The sequence below is a fragment of the Pecten maximus genome, chromosome 1 (genome assembly GCF_902652985.1).
Source record: "Pecten maximus chromosome 1, xPecMax1.1, whole genome shotgun sequence".
Classification (NCBI taxonomy): Eukaryota; Metazoa; Mollusca; class Bivalvia; order Pectinida; family Pectinidae; genus Pecten; species Pecten maximus.
Window position 1 is genome coordinate 8,573,208 of NC_047015.1, and position 20,036 is coordinate 8,593,243.

General features: G+C 41.0%; 1 protein-coding gene across 14 annotated transcripts in view; it reads left to right on the top strand.

Moving 5' to 3' along the window:
- LOC117323947 (protein bicaudal C homolog 1-B-like) overlaps positions 1-20,036 on the top strand; it is a 136,750-nt gene that overhangs the window by 41,675 nt on the left and 75,039 nt on the right. For all 14 annotated transcript variants that reach the window (XM_033879575.1, XM_033879493.1, XM_033879591.1 and 11 more), the window contains exon 3: positions 6,748-6,817. In XM_033879575.1, coding sequence (XP_033735466.1) covers positions 6,748-6,817 — 70 coding nt within the window. The remainder of the gene's footprint in view (positions 1-6,747; positions 6,818-20,036) is intronic.

A 20,036-nucleotide genomic window follows, 5' to 3' on the forward strand; every position in this document is an offset into this window, starting at 1 on the left:
CTTGTATAAGCTTCTACTTTCAAAAACAATACTCCTTCTTATGCCAAAGTGGATTTCAACCAAATTTGGTCCGGGGGGGGGGGGGGGGGGGGATCATAATTTATATAAGTGAGGTGAGACTGGTTCAACCCCTTGGGACAGAGAAGTAGGACTTTTAAAGAGGAACTTAGCTGAAATTTTGCTTTAAAATGCTACTCTTCCTTAATGCCTTAATGGGGGGATTACAGTCAAATAGGGGCCGTGCTGGCCGAATGGTTAAGGTGTCCCGACACTTTATCACTAGCCCTCCACCTCTGGGTTGCGAGTTCGAAACCTACGTGGGGCAGTTGCCAGGTACTGACTGTAGGCCGGTGGTTTTTCTCCGGGTACTCCAGCTTTCCTCCACCTCCAAAACCTGGCACGTCCTTAAATGACCCTGGCTGTTAATAGGACGTTAAACAAAAACAAACCAAACCAAACCAAACCAAACAGTCAAATTTGGCTGTCTGTCCGTCTGCCCATCCGTCTGCCTGTCCATAGAAAAATTTTGTCCCGACAAAATCTAGCTCGTTATATATATATATATATAAACTTGTAATTCATTCCAATGAAACTTGAAACAAATATAAGGGACCATATGTAAATGTGCATGCAACTTTTTATTTCCTCAAAATTTTGGTCATATGTTGTAAGTAAACAAAGCATATGATTTGACTTGTTAGTTTTTTCCAAAACTATCACCATGCCATTATAGACACCAAATATTGGCCACACAATCCAGGCCGCTGATTACTCAAAATTTAGATATTGTCTGATTTTGACTAAATAGGTATATAGGGGTATTAGGATATACAGAACAGCACTATATAAGTTTTTGTTTCTATACTAAAGCAAATGGTGGTCTCTGATTGGTCAGAATTTTATATTGTCTGATTTTGACCAAATTTGGTACAACAATGTATTAGGGATGGCAAAAATTACTGTATCAGATTTTTGCCAGGACAACCATGCAAAAAAGAGTTTAACAAGTTGGAATTTACATATGCATATGCATGCAAATTAATTCTAAATCAGTAAAAATTCAATATAAATTGTCAGAGTATACATACTATAGAGCTGTATTTTGCAAATAACAGGGAGCAGGGTATTTGTCAGTCATCAGCTTATAGTCCTAGTTTATATAATGAGGCTGGTGTTCGACTCCAGGGAGCAAAGAGGCCGGGGCCCCTAAAATGGGAACTTTAATATAGCTGAAATGCTTTAAAAAACTGCTTCTTAATGCCTTACTGGATAACAAGCATCATTGCTAGAGGCAATTACAATTTCTTGTCCTAAGGATAAAAAACCAAATTCAACCTTGACAATTAATACTAAGTGATTCCAACATATGATATATAGGTTTGCAGCACATGAGGTAAATTTGTAAAGATCTAATTATAGAAATGTTCATCAAGAGTTTATCAAATAGCACTTCTCATCACCTTAGACTAAATCATACCATTTTTTCTTGAAAACCTGATACAGTCATAATTATCACAATATTTAATAGTTTCTGATTATATGTCACTTGTCATTTCCTAGATAGGAAGACAACACTAAATAAGGTAGTAGACCCAAATCTTACCTGAAATAACCATCACAACTTTTAGATACAAACTCCAAGCTTAGACAGACCTAAGAGATACTTCCAGGCTTAGTTATACTCCAATATACAGACCTATGACAGACCCAGAGATGTATCTCCCCTATACAGACTTATGACAGACCCAGCGATGTATCTCCCCTATACAGACCTATGACAGACCCAGAGATGTATTTCCCCTATACAGACTTATGACAGACCCAGAGATGTATCTCCCATATACAGACTTATGTCAGACCCAGAGATGTAACTCCCATATACAGACCTATGTCAGACCCAGAGATGTATCTCCCCTATACAGACCTATGACAGACCCAGAGATGTATCTCCCGTTTACAGACTTATGACAGACCCAGAGATTTATCTCCCCTATACAGACCTATGTCAGACCCAGAGATGTATCTCCCCTATACAGACTTATGTCAGACCCAGAGATGTATCTCCCATATACAGACCTATGACAGACCCAGAGATGTATCTCCCATATACAGACCTATGTCAGACCCAGAGATGTATCTCCCCTATACAGACCTATGACAGACCCAGAGATGTATCTCCCATATACAGACCTATGACAGACCCAGAGATGTATCTCCCGTTTACAGACTTATGACAGACCCGGAGATTTATCTCCCCTATACAGACCTATGTCAGACCCAGAGATGTATCTCCCGTTTACAGACTTATGACAGACCCGGAGATTTATCTCCCCTATACAGACCTATGTCAGACCCAGAGATGTATCTCCCATATACAGACTTATGTCAGACCCAGAGATGTATCTCCCATATACAGACTTATGTCAGACCCAGAGATGTATCTCCCGTTTACAGACCTATGACAGACCCAGAGATGTATCTCCCGTTTACAGACTTATGACAGACCCGGAGATTTATCTCCCCTATACAGACCTATGTCAGACCCAGAGATGTATCTCCCGTTTACAGACTTATGACAGACCCGGAGATTTATCTCCCCTATACAGACCTATGACAGACCCAGAGATGTATCTCCCCTATACAGACTTATGACAGACCCAGAGATTTATCTCCCCTATACAGACCTATGTCAGACCCAGAGATGTATCTCCCATATACAGACTTATGTCAGACCCAGAGATGTATCTCCCATATACAGACTTATGTCAGACCCAGAGATGTATCTCCCGTTTACAGACCTATGACAGACCCAGAGATGTATCTCCCCTATACAGACTTATGACAGACCCAGAGATGTATCTCCCATATACAGACTTATGACAGACCCAGAGATGTATCTCCCATATACAGACCTATGACAGACCCAGAGATGTATCTCCCCTATACAGACTTATGACAGACCCAGAGATGTATCTGCCCTAGACCTAAGAGAGACCCCCAGGCTTATCTCCCCTACACAGACCTAAGAGAGACCCCCAGGCTTATCTCCCCTATACAGACCTAAGAGAGACCCCCAGGCTTATCTCCCCTAGACAGATGTAATACATACCCCCAGGCTTATCTCCCCTATACAGACCTAAGAGAGACCACCAGGCTTATCTCCCCTAGACATACCTAAGAGAGACCCCCAGGCTTATCTCCCCTATACAGACCTAAGAGACACCCAGACTTATCTCCCCTAGACAGATGTAATAGATACCCCCAGATTTATGGGTTTGTGTCAGAATACCCTAGACAGATCTAAGCCCAACAGTTATACATGTCAGAGTGACCTAGCTTGTATCTCAGCTTGTAATTTTCTTTGAAGATGAAATGCTTCAGTTAAAATAAGAAGGCTTTCTATCTACCAGAACCCCAAACAATCCCCCTTAATAGATTTGCACCTAGATGAGTTTCACATTATGTAGCTATTATATCGTTTAGGCAAACATGTAAATACTGTTCACAAGGAATCAGAGAATTACATATTTCTGTTATATTTGATGTTAGAAATATGCTGTTATTTTTATGCGATGAAGATCGATGAGTGGAGGTGGGGCACTGTGGAGTTATTTTCTCACAAATATTTTGTAAATGATGTGAATTGATATGATATATAAGTGGCAGGCTACCACACTCTTGTGTGCTCCAGTAATTGGCCTCCCATAGACTAATTTCTCTAGTCCTAAGTTATGTCTGACTTTTATACTGAAATATGCTAGAAATGTTCCATCATAAAAAGTGTCTTATTCATTCACAAATGATCATTGATGGATGATACATCTGATCTGGTGCCATAGACTTTTGGTATGCATATATTATATGTAGAATGTCAGCATCATTACTAGTAATACATGTAGCAGTTTTTACAGATCCCTTCAATTTAGTGCAATTTAGTGCAATTTAGTGCAATTTAGAACTTTTTTATTTTGGATATTTCTGTAATGTTTAGAAACTGCAATCTTTTAACTTTCAACATCTCCAACCATGAGAAAATTGGGACATTTCTGTATATAAGAGAACATTATTATTATACCCCCCTGCAACGAAGTTAGGGAGGGTATACTGGAATCACCTTGTCCGCTATGCATTCGCTCATTTCTTTATGGATTTCACTCAAATTTGGTATATAGTTAGAAGACCATATAAACTTGTGTCCCCTGCAGTGATTTTGTGATTTAGCCCTTTTTAACAGAGAAATGCCCCTTTTTCATACAAAATGTGTCATAATTTTGTCCTGCTATGCATTCACTCAGTTTTTGATGGATTTTCTTGAAACTTTATACAGAGTTGAAGGATGGCATGAAGTTGCGTCTCCAGTAACGATTTCTTCCGAAATAACCCTTTTTACAGAGTTATGCCCCTTTATGTAAAAAATGGTTACTAGCTTGTCCGGTGTCATGCATAATATGTACCCCCCTACCAAAAGGTATCCGGATACTTTTTATTCCTGCATAAAATGTACCCCCCTTGCATAAAAAGTACCCCCCTACCAAATTTTTTTAAATTTTGACTTTATCAATCTGAAATTGTGAAGATATGATAAGAGGACCCAGAGGATGTCATTTTCAATGTTTCTCACTCCATCCCACCAAATCCCCACCCCAGGGCCCAAAAAAATGAAAAAAATTGTTTTTGCATTAAGAATAACAGTAGAAAGACAATGTCCTGGTGACCAAGAGTCGGTTAGACCGACAGTATTATCAGTCCTGGTGACCAAGAGTCAGTTAGACCGACAGTATTATCAGTCCTGGTGACCAAGAGTCACTTAGACCGACAGTATTATCAGTCCTGGTGACCAAGAGTCGGTTAGACCTACAGTATTATCAGTCCCGGTGACCAAGAGTCAGTTAGACCGACAGTTTTATCAGTCCTGGTGACCAAGAGTCAGTTAGACCTACAGTATTATCAGTCCTGGTGACCAAGAGTCGGTTAGACCGGCAGTATTATCAGTCCCAGTGACCAAGAGTCGGTTAGACCGGCAGTATTATCAGTCCTGGTGACCAAGAGTCGGTTAGACAGACAGTATTATCAGTCCTGGTGACCAAGAGTCAGTTAGACAGACAGTATTATCGGTCCCGGTGACCAAGAGTCGGTTAGACCGGCAGTATTATCAGTCTTGGTGACCAAGAGTCGGTTAGACAGACAGTATTATCAGTCCTGGTGACCAAAAGTCGGTTAGACAGACAGTATTATCGGTCCTGGTGACCAAGAGTCGGTTAGACCTACAGTATTATCGGTCCTGGTGACCAAGAGTCGGTTAGACCTACAGTATTATCAGTCCTGGTGATCAAGAGTCGGTTAGACTGACAGTATTTTCGGTCCTGATGACCAAGAGTCGGTTAGACCTACAGTATTATCAGTCCTGGTGACCAAGAGTCGGTTAGACCGACAGTATTATCGGTCCTGATGACCAAGAGTCGGTTAGACCGGCAGTATTATCGGTCCTGGTGACCAAGAGTCAGTTAGACCGGCATATTATCAGTCCTGGTGACCAAGAGTCAGTTAGACCGACAGTATTATCAGTCCTGGTGACCAAAAGTAGGTTAGATCGACAGTATTATCAGTCCCGGTGACCAAGAGTCAGTTAGACCTGCAGTATTATAGGTCCTGGTGACCAAGAGTCAGTTGGACCGACAGTATTATCAGTCCTGGTGACCAAGAGTTGGTTAGACCGACAGTATTATCAGTCCTGGTGACCAAGAGTCGGTTAGACTGACAGTATTATCAGTCCTGATGACCAAGAGTCGGTTAGACAGACAGTATTATCAGTCCTGGTGACCAAGAGTCAGTTAGACCGGCAGTATTATCAGTCCTGGCGACCAAGAGTCGGTTAGACCTACAGTATTATCGGTCCTGGTGACCAAGAGTCGGTTAGACCGACAGTATTATCAGTCCTGGTGACCAAGAGTCGGTTAGACCGGCAGTATTATAGGTCCTGGTGACCAAGAGTCGGTTAGACCGACAGTATTATCAGTCCTGGTGACCAAGAGTCGGTTAGACCGGCAGTATTATCAGTCCTGGTGACCAAGAGTCGGTTAGACTGACAGTATTATCAGTCCTGGTGACCAAGAGTCGGTTAGACCGACAGTATTATCAGTCCTGATGACCAAGAGTCGGTTAGACAGACAGTATTATCAGTCCTGGTGACCAAGAGTCAGTTAGACCGGCAGTATTATCAGTCCTGGCGACCAAGAGTCGGTTAGACCTACAGTATTATCGGTCCTGGTGACCAAGAGTCGGTTAGACCGACAGTATTATCAGTCCTGGTGACCAAGAGTCGGTTAGACCGGCAGTATTATAGGTCCTGGTGACCAAGAGTCGGTTAGACCGACAGTATTATCAGTCCTGGTGACCAAGAGTCGGTTAGACCGGCAGTATTATAGGTCCTGGTGACCAAGAGTCGGTTAGACAGACAGTATTATCAGTCCTGGCGACCAAGAGTCAGTTAGACCGACAGTATTATCAGTCCTGGTGACCAAGAGTCTGTTAGACCGGCAGTATTATCAGTCCTGGTGACCAAGAGTTGGTTAGACCGACAGTATTATCAGTCCTGGTGACCAAGAGTCGGTTAGACAGACAGTATTATCAGTATGTAGGGCCCAGGATCATAGGAACAAGTTGAATACCCAACGTGTACTTCCTTCACCATGTGCATTACACCAGCACACAGCTTTGAACTTAAAGAAAAAAATGTTACTTTTTCAGATTATGGATGAAACTAATACTCAGATAACATGGCCCTCCAAACTCAAGATCGGTGCCAAGTCAAAGAAAGGTAAGTCAGCACAACCCTGTATGATGGGGTACCCTTTAGTTCACGTTGGAACGACCTTCAGGTTACAGTAGATGTGAGAGAGTTTTAGTACATTGAATACCTGTCTGGTTACAATTCATATGACAAAGTTTCTGTACATAGAATTCCCTTCCAGTTACGGTAGATGTGACTCACCTGAGAGAGTTTCTGTACATAGAATACCTTTCTGGTTACGGTAGATGTAAGAAGAGTTTCTGCACATAAAATACCTTTCAGGTTATGGTAGATGTGACTCACCTGAGAGAGTTTCTGTACATAAAATACCTTTCAGGTTACGGTAGATGTAAGAAGAGTTCCTGTACATAAAATACCTTTCAGGTTACGGTAGATGTGACTCACCTGAGAGAGTTTCTGTATATAAAATACCTTTCAGGTTACGGTAGATGTAAGAAGAGTTTCTGTACATAAAATACCTTTCAGGTTACGGTAGATGTGACTCACCTGAGAGAGTTTCTGTATATAAAATACCTTTCAGGTTACGGTAGATGTAAGAAGAGTTCCTGTACATAAAATACCTTTCAGGTTATGGTAGATGTAAGAAGAGTTCCTGTACATAAAATACCTTCCAGTTACGGTAGATGTGACTCACCTGAGAGAGTTCCTGTATATAAAATACCTTTCAGGTTACGGTAGATGTGACTCATGACCTGAGAGAGTTTCTTTATATTAAATACCTTTCTGGTTACGGACATGTAAGAAGAGTTTCTGTACATAAAATACCTTTCAGGGTACAGTACATGTGGAAGAGTTTCTGTACAAAGATTGCCCTTCACAATTTTCTTAATCTCCCAAGTGACTTTCAGCAGTGATTGATATTTAAGAGACCAGCTTCTAAACCTAACAAACATTCTAAGGCATATGTCACATGCAGTTTTCTGTTTGTTCATGACACAGTGATCGCCAAGACAGATTTTTATACTAAGCCATCGTATGCTTAGTTTTGTGTGCAAATTGCAGTTTCATTTTCATGATCAGATGATCAACAATATACAACATCCACATCTGTTAAAATGTTGATATAGCAAATGCACATGAATGTCCAGCAGTGTTATTGTCATACACAACACACTTAGAGCATTGTCTAATGTTCAGCTTAAAACCTCATAAAAAGGATTCAGTTAATGTTCAGCTTAAAACCTCATAAAAAGGATTCATTTTTTTTTTTTTTTTTTGCTGAATGTAGCCAATATTCTGTTTTTTCTCACTCTTAACTTTAGGTGTATCTGCCATAAATGTACATTCTTAATGGACTGTTCAGTCAGGTATCATTCTTGGATTTGAAATTGTTGAAATCATGTTTGCTTTGTATATAGGCCTAGGTTTACAATAGTTAGAATTATGTTGGATAGAAAGATAGTTAAGTCCTAAATCGGATAAATTCCTGTGATTATCATGTGTCTGGCTAATTGGTGCGGCCTTCTGACTAGTACAATTTGTATGTTTCAATTTCATACTTATCTTTGTTAAGAAACACATGCAAGTGAATGCCAGGAGTTTTTGTTTCCAAGTTTTGTGAAATTTGAGCAGAGCTGTGAATCTCCATGAAAACAAATTGTGAAATAAAGCAGCACCACCGAGAACACTTGATGAAGGCACAGAAATATCTGGGTGGGGTGATTCCGACCTGGTGTTTTTATACTCATGGATGGGTGGGGTGATTCCGACCTGGTGTTCTATACAGAGTGAGACAAGCCAGTGATACAGCTGTAATGATGGGTAAAACAGGATAGCTTCCTGCTCCATCCAGTGTGTCCCACATCACTCCAGCATCAGCACTACCTTATAGTTCAGTACTGCAGGAAGGGATGGTGAGGAGCCAGTCTTCTGTCGTTCATTGTTTTGTTTTTGTGTATTGAATATCCTCAAACCTGATGGTGTTGTTGTATGACAACATGATATATTAGGAGGGAATGAATCATGGGAGCTTATATATACCAGTAGAATTTGCTGCCATATTGGACACACATGGCACGTGCAGCATGTGTCAACCCACACAGCCTACTGAGTGTTAACACATGTTTGGGTGTACTGGGAACTGATCACACTGACAGCATTCCCTGTGTAGGCAGCCCCTCCCCATCACACTGACAGCATTCCCTGTATAGGCAGCCCCTCCCCACGGGCCAATAGGACAGGTGGTAGAGGGCCATATGACATGGGTCTTTTTCATCATTTACATGTGTCATATTATATTATCATATTGATGACTTATTTCCTCATGAATTGCCATGAAAAACTGAAAAATGTTTGTGTTTCCTGGTTCTATGGTCATATTCTGTTCTCTAAGAACATTTTGTACTCTGATTACCCGATCACTCTTCAGGTTCATGATACAGAAATATATAGATACAACAAAATAAATGATAAAATTACTAATTATTCTATTTCTGTTAGAGCATCACATGTACCTATGATAAGTATGTATTATGCACTCCTTGTACATTCTTTGATGTGCAACTACTAACACCTGGAGGATAGCATTACACTATAATCATCTACATGACTAATGCCTTGAATTGATATTTTGGCAAAAGCAAGAATTCATCTGAGTAATTATTGTATCTCTTTGTCAGTCAGAGTGAGCATTGTATAGTTAGTCAGTAATGGTGGTAACATAAATATGTATTAGCAGGACAAATTAGAAAACACCAGAATCATTTAATTTTTCCATCAGTCAACAACATCAGGGGTTAAGACAAATGTCTCTGTCAACAACATCAGGGTTAAGACAAATGTCTCTGTCAACAACATCGGGGGTTAAGACAAATGTCTCTGTCAACAATATCAGGGGTTAAGACAAATGTCTCTGTCAACAACATCAGGGGTTAAGACAAATGTCTCTGTCAACAACATCAGGGTTAAGACAAATGTCTCTGTCAACAACATCAGGGGTTAAGACAAATGTCTCTGTCAACAACATCAGGAGTTAAGACAGATGTCTCTGTCAACAACATCAGGGGTTAAGACAAATGTCTCTGTCAACAACATCAGGGGTTAAGACAAATGTCTCTGTCATCAACATCTGGGGTTAAGACAGATGTTTCGGGACGACAACAGGAATAGTATGTGTTTAAACCACTGGTGTTGTTGACTGAAACACTAAATGAAATAGGTCACAAAAATTAACCCATCATGCAAACTTATAAACTAGAATAACTCATACAAATTGTTGATGATTATTGAACATTTTGCACAAAGCATTGACATTTGCAGTAAATTTATACTGAACGGAACCTTCATATGAATGTTGCTCAAAAGTTAGTAGTTCTTGATTTCGGCGGTTGTGGTTGACCAGTATGTTAGATAAATCAATTCTTGTTTTTTTGTTGTTTTTTTTTTGGGGGGGGGGGGATAAGATAGGGAAAGAGGTGACGTCTAGTAAGATGGATGAGGCTGTGATGGTCACTAGTTTGTGAAAATTAATCCTTGTTGGGGTTGAGTGTGTTCCCGTGGTGACCACTTAGGCCTAACTATTTAACAACTGGTGTACCATTTTCAGACACAAGTACACACTTACAGTTCCCAGTATGTAACAAATGGCACAAACATGTTCCTGACTAATAGACAAATTGAAGGAAGCGTGTGTTGGGACTGTAGTTTGGTTGTGTTTTCTAATTCCTCCTGCTAATACAATTGCACATCATGTTTCAAGACTTGTTAAAAATGGAAATTTTCAACCACGGTTGATAGGAGGGGCTCCACCAAGTCACTTATTGTTGTCTTAAAACCAGACTCATCATGTTTTCCCTACAAAACACTGAACTGCAATCAGAAAACACTTACCAGAAAAAACAGGAAGAAAAAAATTAAAGAGAAGTGAGAAAAAAAGGTGATGATATTTGAAAGTAAGGAGGAGAGAATTGCTTATGCTGGAGTGACAGTGGGATGATGTAATTTACAACTGGATATCCCATACATTAGTGATAGGTTCTCCTGACTGAGTGGGAAGATGATACCTGGGATGTTGGTCTGACCCATCAGATCTAACCATGTCTCCAACCTACTTTGAAGTGCAAGGAGTGAAACGGGTATAAGGCAGTTTTTGTCTGTGTCTCTAGGTACAAGGTAGCTGTTGTTTGTGTCTCTAGGTACAAGGCAGTTGTTTGTGTCTCTAGGTACAAGGTAGCTGTTGTTTGTGTCTCTAGGTACAAGGTAGCTGTTGTTTGTGTCTCTAGGTACAAGGTATCTGTTGTCTGTGTCTCTAGGTACAAGGTAGCTGTTGTTTGTGTCTCTAGGTACAAGGCAGCTGTTGTCTGTGATTCTAGGTACAAGGTAGCTGTTGTCTATGTCTCTAGGTACAAGGTAGCTGTTGTCTGTGTCTCTAGGTACAAGGTATCTGTTGTCTGTGTCTCTAGGTACAAGGTAGCTGTTGTTTGTGTCTCTAGGTACAAGGTAGCTGTTGTCTATGTCTCTAGGTACAAGGTAGCTGTTGTCTATGTCTCTAGGTACAAGGTAGCTATTGTTTGTGTCTCTAGGTACAAGGTAGCTGTTGTTTGTGTCTCTAGGTACAAGGTAGCTATTGTTTGTGTCTCTAGGTACAAGGTAGCTGTTGTTTGTGTCTCTAGGTACAAGGCTGTTGTTGTCTATGTCTCTAGGTACAAGGCAGTTGTTGTTTGTGTCTCTAGGTACAAGGTAGCTGTTGTTTGTGTCTCTAGGTACAAGGCTGTTGTCTATGTCTTTAGGTACAAGGCAGTTGTTGTCTATGTCTCTAGGTACAAGGTAGCTGTTGTTTGTGTCTCTAGGTACAAGGTAGCTGTTGTTTGTGTCTCTAGGTACAAAGTTTGTTGTTGTTTGTGTCTCTAGGTACAAGGTAGCTGTTGTCTGTGTCTCTAGGTACAAGGCAGCTGTTGTCTGTGTCTCTAGGTACAAGGTAGCTGTTGTTTGTGTCTCTAGGTACAAGGAAGCTGTTGTTTGTGTCTATGTACAAGGAAGCTGTTGTCTTTGTCTCTAGGTACAACGCAGCAATAGTTTGTGTCTCTAGGTACAAGGTAGCTGTTGTTTGTGTCTCTAGGTACAAGGTAGCTGTTGTCTGTGTCTCTAGGTACAAGGTAGCTGTTGTCTATGTCTCTAGGTACAAGGTTGCTGTTGTTTGTGTCTCTAGGTGCAAGGTAGCTGTTGTCTGTGTCTCTAGGTACAAGGTAGCTGTTGTCTATGTCTCTAGGTACAAGGTAGCTGTTGTCTATGTCTCTAGGTACAAGGCAGCTATTTACTATGTCTCTAGGTACAAGGTAGCTGTTGTTTGTGTCTCTAGGTACAAGGTAGCTGTTGTTTGTGTCTCTAGGTACAAGGCAGTTGTTGTCTATGTCTCTAGGTACAAGGTTGCTGTTGTTTGTGTCTTTAGGTACAAGGCAGCTATTGTATGTGTCTCTAGGTACAAGGTTGCTGTTGTTTGTGTCTCTAGGTACAAGGCAGCTGTTGCCTGTGTCTCTAGGTACAAGGTAGCTGTTGTTTGTGTCTCTAGGTACAAGGTAGCTGTTGTCTATGTCTCTAGGTTCAATGCTATTGTTATCTGTGTCTCTAAGTACAAGGTTGCTGTTGTTTGTGTCTCTAGGTACAAGGTAGCTGTTGTTTGTGTCTTTAGGTACAAGGTTGTTGTTAGTGTCTCTAGGTACAAGATTGCTGTTGTTTGTGTCTCTAGGTACAAGGTAGCTGTTGTTTGTGTCTCTAGATACAAGGTTGCTGTTGTTTGTGTCTCTAGGTACAAGGTAGCTGTTGTTTGTGTCTTTAGGTACAAGGTAGCTGTTGTTTGTGTCTCTAGGTACAAGGTAGCTGTTGTTTGTGTCTCTAGGTACAAGGTAGCTGTTGTTTGTGTGTCTAGGTACAAGGTTTGGTGTTGTTTGTGTCTCTAGGTACAAAGCAGGTGTTGTTTGTGTGTCTAGTTACAAGGTTGGTGTTGTTTGTGTCTCTAGGTACAAAGCAGGTGTTGTTTGTGTCTATTAGTTTAAGGCAGTTGTTGAATTTGCACTTTAGCCTTATAAAACCAAAATTAAGCTTATAACAGACACCAGTGTTTATAAACACTGAAAAAAACTTCAGATCTTTGCCAATTCACAAAATTGATGCATCATCTGTTTGGGCACATGCATGTGCGCAAACTTCCACAGTGTTACTTTTTACCAGCTACTAGTTTTTAAGTTTTGGAAATTTATTGACATGTCATTTGGTTTTGCCAAATGTTTCACACATCTGTTTTTCTGTCCATTCAAAAAGTTGGAAATATGTTTTGGCCAAATTTCAACTCCAGGAATGTTGATTGGTTAACACTGTATAGAGTCTCCACACACTGTGAAGGATACAGTCTGTTGATCAGTTAATACTGTATGGAGTCCCCACACACTGTGAAGGATACAGTCTGTTGATCAGTTTACACTGTATAGAGTCTCCACACACGGTGGAGGATACAGTCTGTTGATCATTTAACACTGTATAGAGTCTCCACACACAGTGAAGGATGCAGTCTGTTGATCAGTTAACTCTGTATAGAGTCCCCACACAAGGTGAAGGATACAGTCTGTTGATCAGTTAACACTGTATAGAGTCTCCACACACGGTGAAGGATACAGTCTGTTGATCAGTTAATACTGTATAGAGTCTCCACACACGGTGTAGGATGCAGTCTGTTGATCAGTTAACACTGTATAGAGTCCCCACACACTGTGGAGGATACAGTCTGTTGATCAGTTAACACTGTATAGAGTCTCCACACACGGTGAAGGATACAGTCTGTTGATCTGTTAACACTGTATAGAGTCTACACACACTGTGAATGATACAGTCAGTCGATCTGTTAACACTGTATAGAGTCCCCACACACTGTGAAGGATACAGTCTGTTGATCAGTTAACACTGTATAGAGTCTCCACACACGGTGAAGGATACAGTCTGTTGATCAGTTAACACTGTATAGAGTCCCCACACACGGTGAAGGATACAGTCTGTTGATCAGTTAACACTGTATAGAGTCCCCACACACGGTGAAGGATACAGTCTGTTGATCAGTTAACACTGTATAGAGTCTACACACACTGTGAATGATACAGTCTGTTGATCAGTTAACACTGTATAGAGTCTACACACACGGTGAAGGATACAGTCTGTTGATCAGTTAACACTGTATAGAGTCTCCACACACGGTGAAGGATACAGTCTGTTGATCAGTTAACACTGTATAGAGTCCCCACACACGGTGAAGGATACAGTCTGTTGATCAGTTAACACTGTATAGAGTCCCCACACACGGTGAAGGATACAGTCTGTTGATCAGTTAACACTGTATAGAGTCTACACACACTGTGAATGATACAGTCTGTTGATCAGTTAACACTGTATAGAGTCCCCACACATGGTGAAGGATACAGTCTGTTGATCAGTTAACACTGTATAGAGTCCCCACACAAGGTGAAGGATACAGTCTGTTGATCAGTTAACACTGTATAGAGTCCCCACACACTGTGGAGGATACAGTCTGTTGATCTGTTAACACTGTATAGAGTCTACACACATGGTGAAGGATACAGTCTGTTGATCAGTTAACACTGTATAGAGTCCCCACACATGGTGAAGGATACAGTCTGTTGATCAGTTAACACTGTATAGAGTCTCCACACATGGTGAAGGATACAGTCTGTTGATCAGTTAACACTGTATAGAGTCTACACACACTGTGAATGATACAGTCTGTTGATCAGTTAACACTGTATAGAGTCTCCACACACGGTGAAGGATACAGTCTGTTGATCAGTTAACACTGTATAGAGTCCCCACACACGGTGGAGGATACAGTCTGTTGATCAGTTAACACTGTATAGAGTCCCCACACAAGGTGAAGGATACAGTCTGTTGATCAGTTAACACTGTATAGAGTCTACACACACTGTGAATGATACAGTCTGTTGATCAGTTAACACTGTATAGAGTCCCCACACATGGTGAAGGATACAGTCTGTTGATCAGTTAACACTGTATAGAGTCCCCACACAAGGTGAAGGATACAGTCTGTTGATCAGTTAACATTGTATAGAGTCCCCACACACGGTGAAGGATACAGTCTGTTGATCAGTTTACACTGTATAGAGTCTCCACACACAGTGGAGGATACAGTCTGTTGATCAGTTAACACTGTATAGAGTCTCCACACACAGTGAAGGATGCAGTCTGTTGATCAGTTAACTCTGTATAGAGTCCCCACACAAGGTGAAGGATACAGTCTGTTGATCAGTTAACACTGTATAGAGTCCCCACACACGGTGGAGGATACAGTCTGTTGATCAGTTAACACTGTATAGAGTCCCCACACAAGGTGAAGGATACAGTCTGTTGATCAGTTAACACTGTATAGAGTCCCAACACAAGGTGAAGGATACAGTCTGTTGATCAGTTAACACTGTATAGAGTCCCCACACACGGTGAAGGATACAGTCTGTTGATCAGTTAACACTGTATAGAGTCCCCACACACGGTTGAGGATACAGTCTGTTGATCAGTTAACACTGTATAGAGTCCCCACACACTGTGAAGGATACAGTCTGTTGATCAGTTAACACTGTATAGAGTCTCCACACACAGTGAAGGATACAGTCTGTTGATCAGTTAACACTGTATAGAGTCCCCACACAAGGTGAAGGATACAGTCTGTTGATCAGTTAACACTGTATAGAGTCCCCACACACTGTGGAGGATACAGTCTGTTGATCAGTTAACACTGTATAGAGTCCCCACACAAGGTGAAGGATACAGTCTGTTGATCAGTTAACACTGTATAGAGTCCCCACACACTGTGGAGGATACAGTCTGTTGATCAGTTAACACTGTATAGAGTCCCCACACACTGTGAAGGATACAGTCTGTTGATCAGTTAACACTGTATAGAGTCCCCACACACGGTGGTGGATACAGTCTGTTGATCAGTTAACACTGTATAGAATCCCCACACACGGTGAAGGATACAGTCTGTTGATCAGTTAACACTGTATAGAGTCCCCACACACGGTGGAGGATACAGTCTGTTGATCAGTTAACACTGTATAGAATCCCCACACACGGTGAAGGATACAGTCTGTTGATCAGTTAACACTGTATAGAGTCTACACACACTGTGAAGGATACAGTCTGTTGATCAGTTAACACTGTATAGAGTCCCCACACACTGTGGAGGATGCAGTCTGTTGATCAGTTAACACTGTATAGAATCCCCACACACGGTGAAGGATACAGTCTGTTGATCAGTTAACATTGTATAGAGTCCCCACACACTGTGGAGGATGCAGTCTGTTGATCAGTTAACACTGTATAGAATCCCCACACACGGTGAAGGATACAGTCTGTTGATCAGTTAACATTGTATAGAGTCCCCACACACGGTGAAGGATACAGTCTGTTGATCAGTTAACACTGTATAGAGTCCCCACACACTGTGAAGGATACAGTCTGTTGATCAGTTAACACTGTATAGAGTCCCCACACACGGTGGAGGATAGTCTGTTGATCAGTTAACACTGTATAGAGTCCCCACACACTGTGGAGGATACAGTCTGTTGATCAGTTAACACTGTATAGAGTCCCCACACGCTGTGGAGGATACAGTCTGTTGATCAGTTAACACTGTATAGAGTCCCCACACACGGTGGAGGATAGTCTGTTGATCAGTTAACACTGTATAGAGTCCCCACACACTGTGAAGGATACAAACTTTTGATCAGTTAACACTGTATAGAGTCCCCACACACGGTGAAGGATACAGTCTGTTGATCAGTTAACACTGTATAGAGTCCCCACACACGGTGAAGGATACAGTCTGTTGATCAGTTAACACTGTATAGAGTCCCCACACACTGTAAAGGATACAGTCTGTTGATCAGTTAACACTGTATAGAGTCCCCACACACGGTGAAGGATACAGTCTGTTGATCAGTTAACACTGTATAGAGTCTCCACAAAGAAGGATAGTCAGTCATTTGTGGGTACGGTTTCATGCATTAACTGGCAATTTCAAGGTGTGAATCTCTTAAGTAAATGATACATTGATTTTTTGTAGAGTTAATTTTCGCTAATGCTGAATATACAGTGAAATAAGAGATATGCTATCAGCTTGATGGGTAATTACATTCCATTTGAATTAGCGTTAATTGTGTTGTCTATGTGAGTGGATTAGCTCTGGTATTGGACACACTAAAACATAGCTCATGACCATTTGTTGGACTGTTGAACTGTACTTGACTGAAGTTTTGCCTGAGGATCAGATGATGAATTCATCATCAGGAATTCCATACAGGGAACTTAAATAAATAGAAATATTTTGACCGCTATATTACAATCCTTCAATTTTGATTAGCTCACCTGCCCAAAAACCAAGTGAGCTTTATATAATAACCAGTGGGCACCTGATATTGGTCCTGTGGCATGCTGGGGTTAATGGCTACCAAGTTTGTTCAAATGAATGACCTTGTCCTTCATTCAAGGTCACAAGGGTCATATAAGTTAAAATTGTTAAACAACTTCTCAATAACCAAGAGGCCCAGGGACTTGATATTGGGCCTGTAAGCATTCTGAGGTTTAGAGCTACCAAGTTTGTTCAAATGAATGACCTTAACATACATTCAAGGTCACAGGGGTTGAATGAGCTATAATATCTAAACGACTTCGCCTCAAAAACCAAGAGGCCTAAATCTTTAAAGAATGATTTCTCAATAGCCAAGAGACTCTGAGACCTGATATTTGGCTTATAGCATGCTAGAACAAAGGAATACAAAATGTATTGACATGAATAAACCTAGCCTACTCTTGATATTTGAATAAGGTAGTAATCAGCAAAGTATCTGTAGAAATGACCTACATCAATTTCAAAAATGCTGTAGAACCAAATGCGTGATACAGGCCCCTTGGACCACTTGTTGTACAGGTGGATTTAACAGTAATTAGAAATATTTGTGACTAGTACAGCCTTGTTGAAATAAGATACACCTCAAAGTGAACAAGTGGTAATACATGTAATGAGGTTTCCTGAGCATCTGAAATGTTGAGCCCAAGAGCCATTCAGCATCTTCAATACCATGGCAGGTTTAATTAAATAAGCTTGTGAAGAAAATTTGTCTGGTAATGATACTGTGTGTTTTATAAGGAATCAATGTATCATGATTGACATTGACAGAGCAGAATATATAGATTAAATCTGTGTCATGCATGTGTACTTCATGGATTTTCTCTAAATCATTATCATTGTAACTAGACAATGGTTCTCCATGGTTCTCTATGTCCCACAGAACCATTATCACTGTAGCTAGACAATAGTTCTCCATGTCTCACAGAACCATTATCACTGTAGCTAGACTATGGTTCTTCATGTCTCACAGAACCATTATCACTGTAGCTAGACTATGGTTCTCTATGGTTCTCTATGTCCCACAGAACCATTATCACTGTATGTAGACTATGGTTCTCTATGGTTCTCTATGTCCCACAGAACCATTATCACTGTAGCTAGACAATGGTTCTCTATGTCCCACAGAACCAGTATCACTGTAGCTAGACAATGGTTCTCTATGTCCCACAGAACCATTATCACTGTAGCTAGACTATGGTTCTCTATGTCCCACAGAACGATTATCACTGTAGCTAGACATGGTTCTCTATGTCCCACAGAACCATTATCACTGTAGCTAGACAATGGTTCTCTATGTCCCACAGAACCATTATCACTGTAGCTAGACAATGGTTCTCTATGTCCCACAGAATGATTATCACTGTAGCTGGACAATGGTTCTCCATGTCCCACAGAACCATTATCACTGTAGCTAGACTATGGTTCTCTATGTCCCACAGAACCATTATCACTGTAGCTAGACAATGGTTCTCTCTGTCCCACAGAACCATTATCACTGTAGCTAGACAATGGTTCTCTATGTACCACAGAACCATTATCACTGTAGGTAGGCAATGGTTCTCCATGTCCCACAGAACCATTATCACTGTAGGTAGGCAATGGTTCTCTATGTCCCACAGAACCATTATCACTGTAGCTAGACTATGGTTCTGTATGTCCGACAGAATGATTATCACTGTAGCTGGACAATGGTTCTCCATGTCCCACAGAACCATTATCACTGTAGCTAGACTATGGTTCTCTATGTCCCACAGAACCATTATCACTGTAGCTAGACAATGGTTCTCTCTGATCTGTCCCACAGAACCATTATCACTGTAGCTAGACAATGGTTCTCTATGTCCCACAGAACCATTATCACTGTAGCTAGACAATGGTTCTCTATGTCCCACAGAACCATTATCACTGTAGCTAGACAATGGTTCTCTATGTCCCACAGAACCATTATCACTGTAGCTAGACAATGGTTCTCTATGTCCCACAGAACCATTATCACTGTAGCTAGACAATGGTTCTCCATGTCCCACAGAACCATTATCACTGTAGCTAAACAATGGTTCTCTATGTCCTGCAGAACCATTATCACTGTAGCTAGACTATGGTTCTCTATGTCCCACTGAACCATTATCACTGTAGCTAGACTATGGTTCTCTCTGTCCCACAGAACCATTATCACTGTAGCTGGACAATGGTTCTCTATGTCCCACAGAACTATTATCACTGTAGCTGGATACTTGTTCTCTATGTCCCACAGAACCATTATCACTGTAGCTAGACAATGGTTCTCTATGTCCCACAGAACCATTATCACTGTAGCTGGACAATGGTTCTCTATTGTTCTCTATGTCCCACAGAACCATTATCACTGTAGCTGGACAATGGTTCTCTATTATTCTCTATGTCCCACAGAACCATTATCACTGTAGCTAGACAATGGTTCTCTATTGTTCTCTATGTCCCACAGAACCATTATCACTGTAGCTAGACAATGGTTCTCTATGTCCCACAGAACTATTATCACTGTAGCTAGACAATGGTTCTCTATGTCCCACAGAACTATTATCACTGTAGCTAGACAATGGTTCTCTATTGTTCTCTATGTCCCACAGAACGATTATCACTGTAGCTAGACAATGGTTCTCTATGTCCCACAGAACGATTATCACTGTAGCTAGACAATGGTTCTCTATGTCCCACAGACCATTATCACTGTAGCTAGACAATGGTTCTCTATGTCCCACAGACCATTATCACTGTAGCTAGACAATGGTTCTCTATTGATCTCTATGTCCCACAGAATGA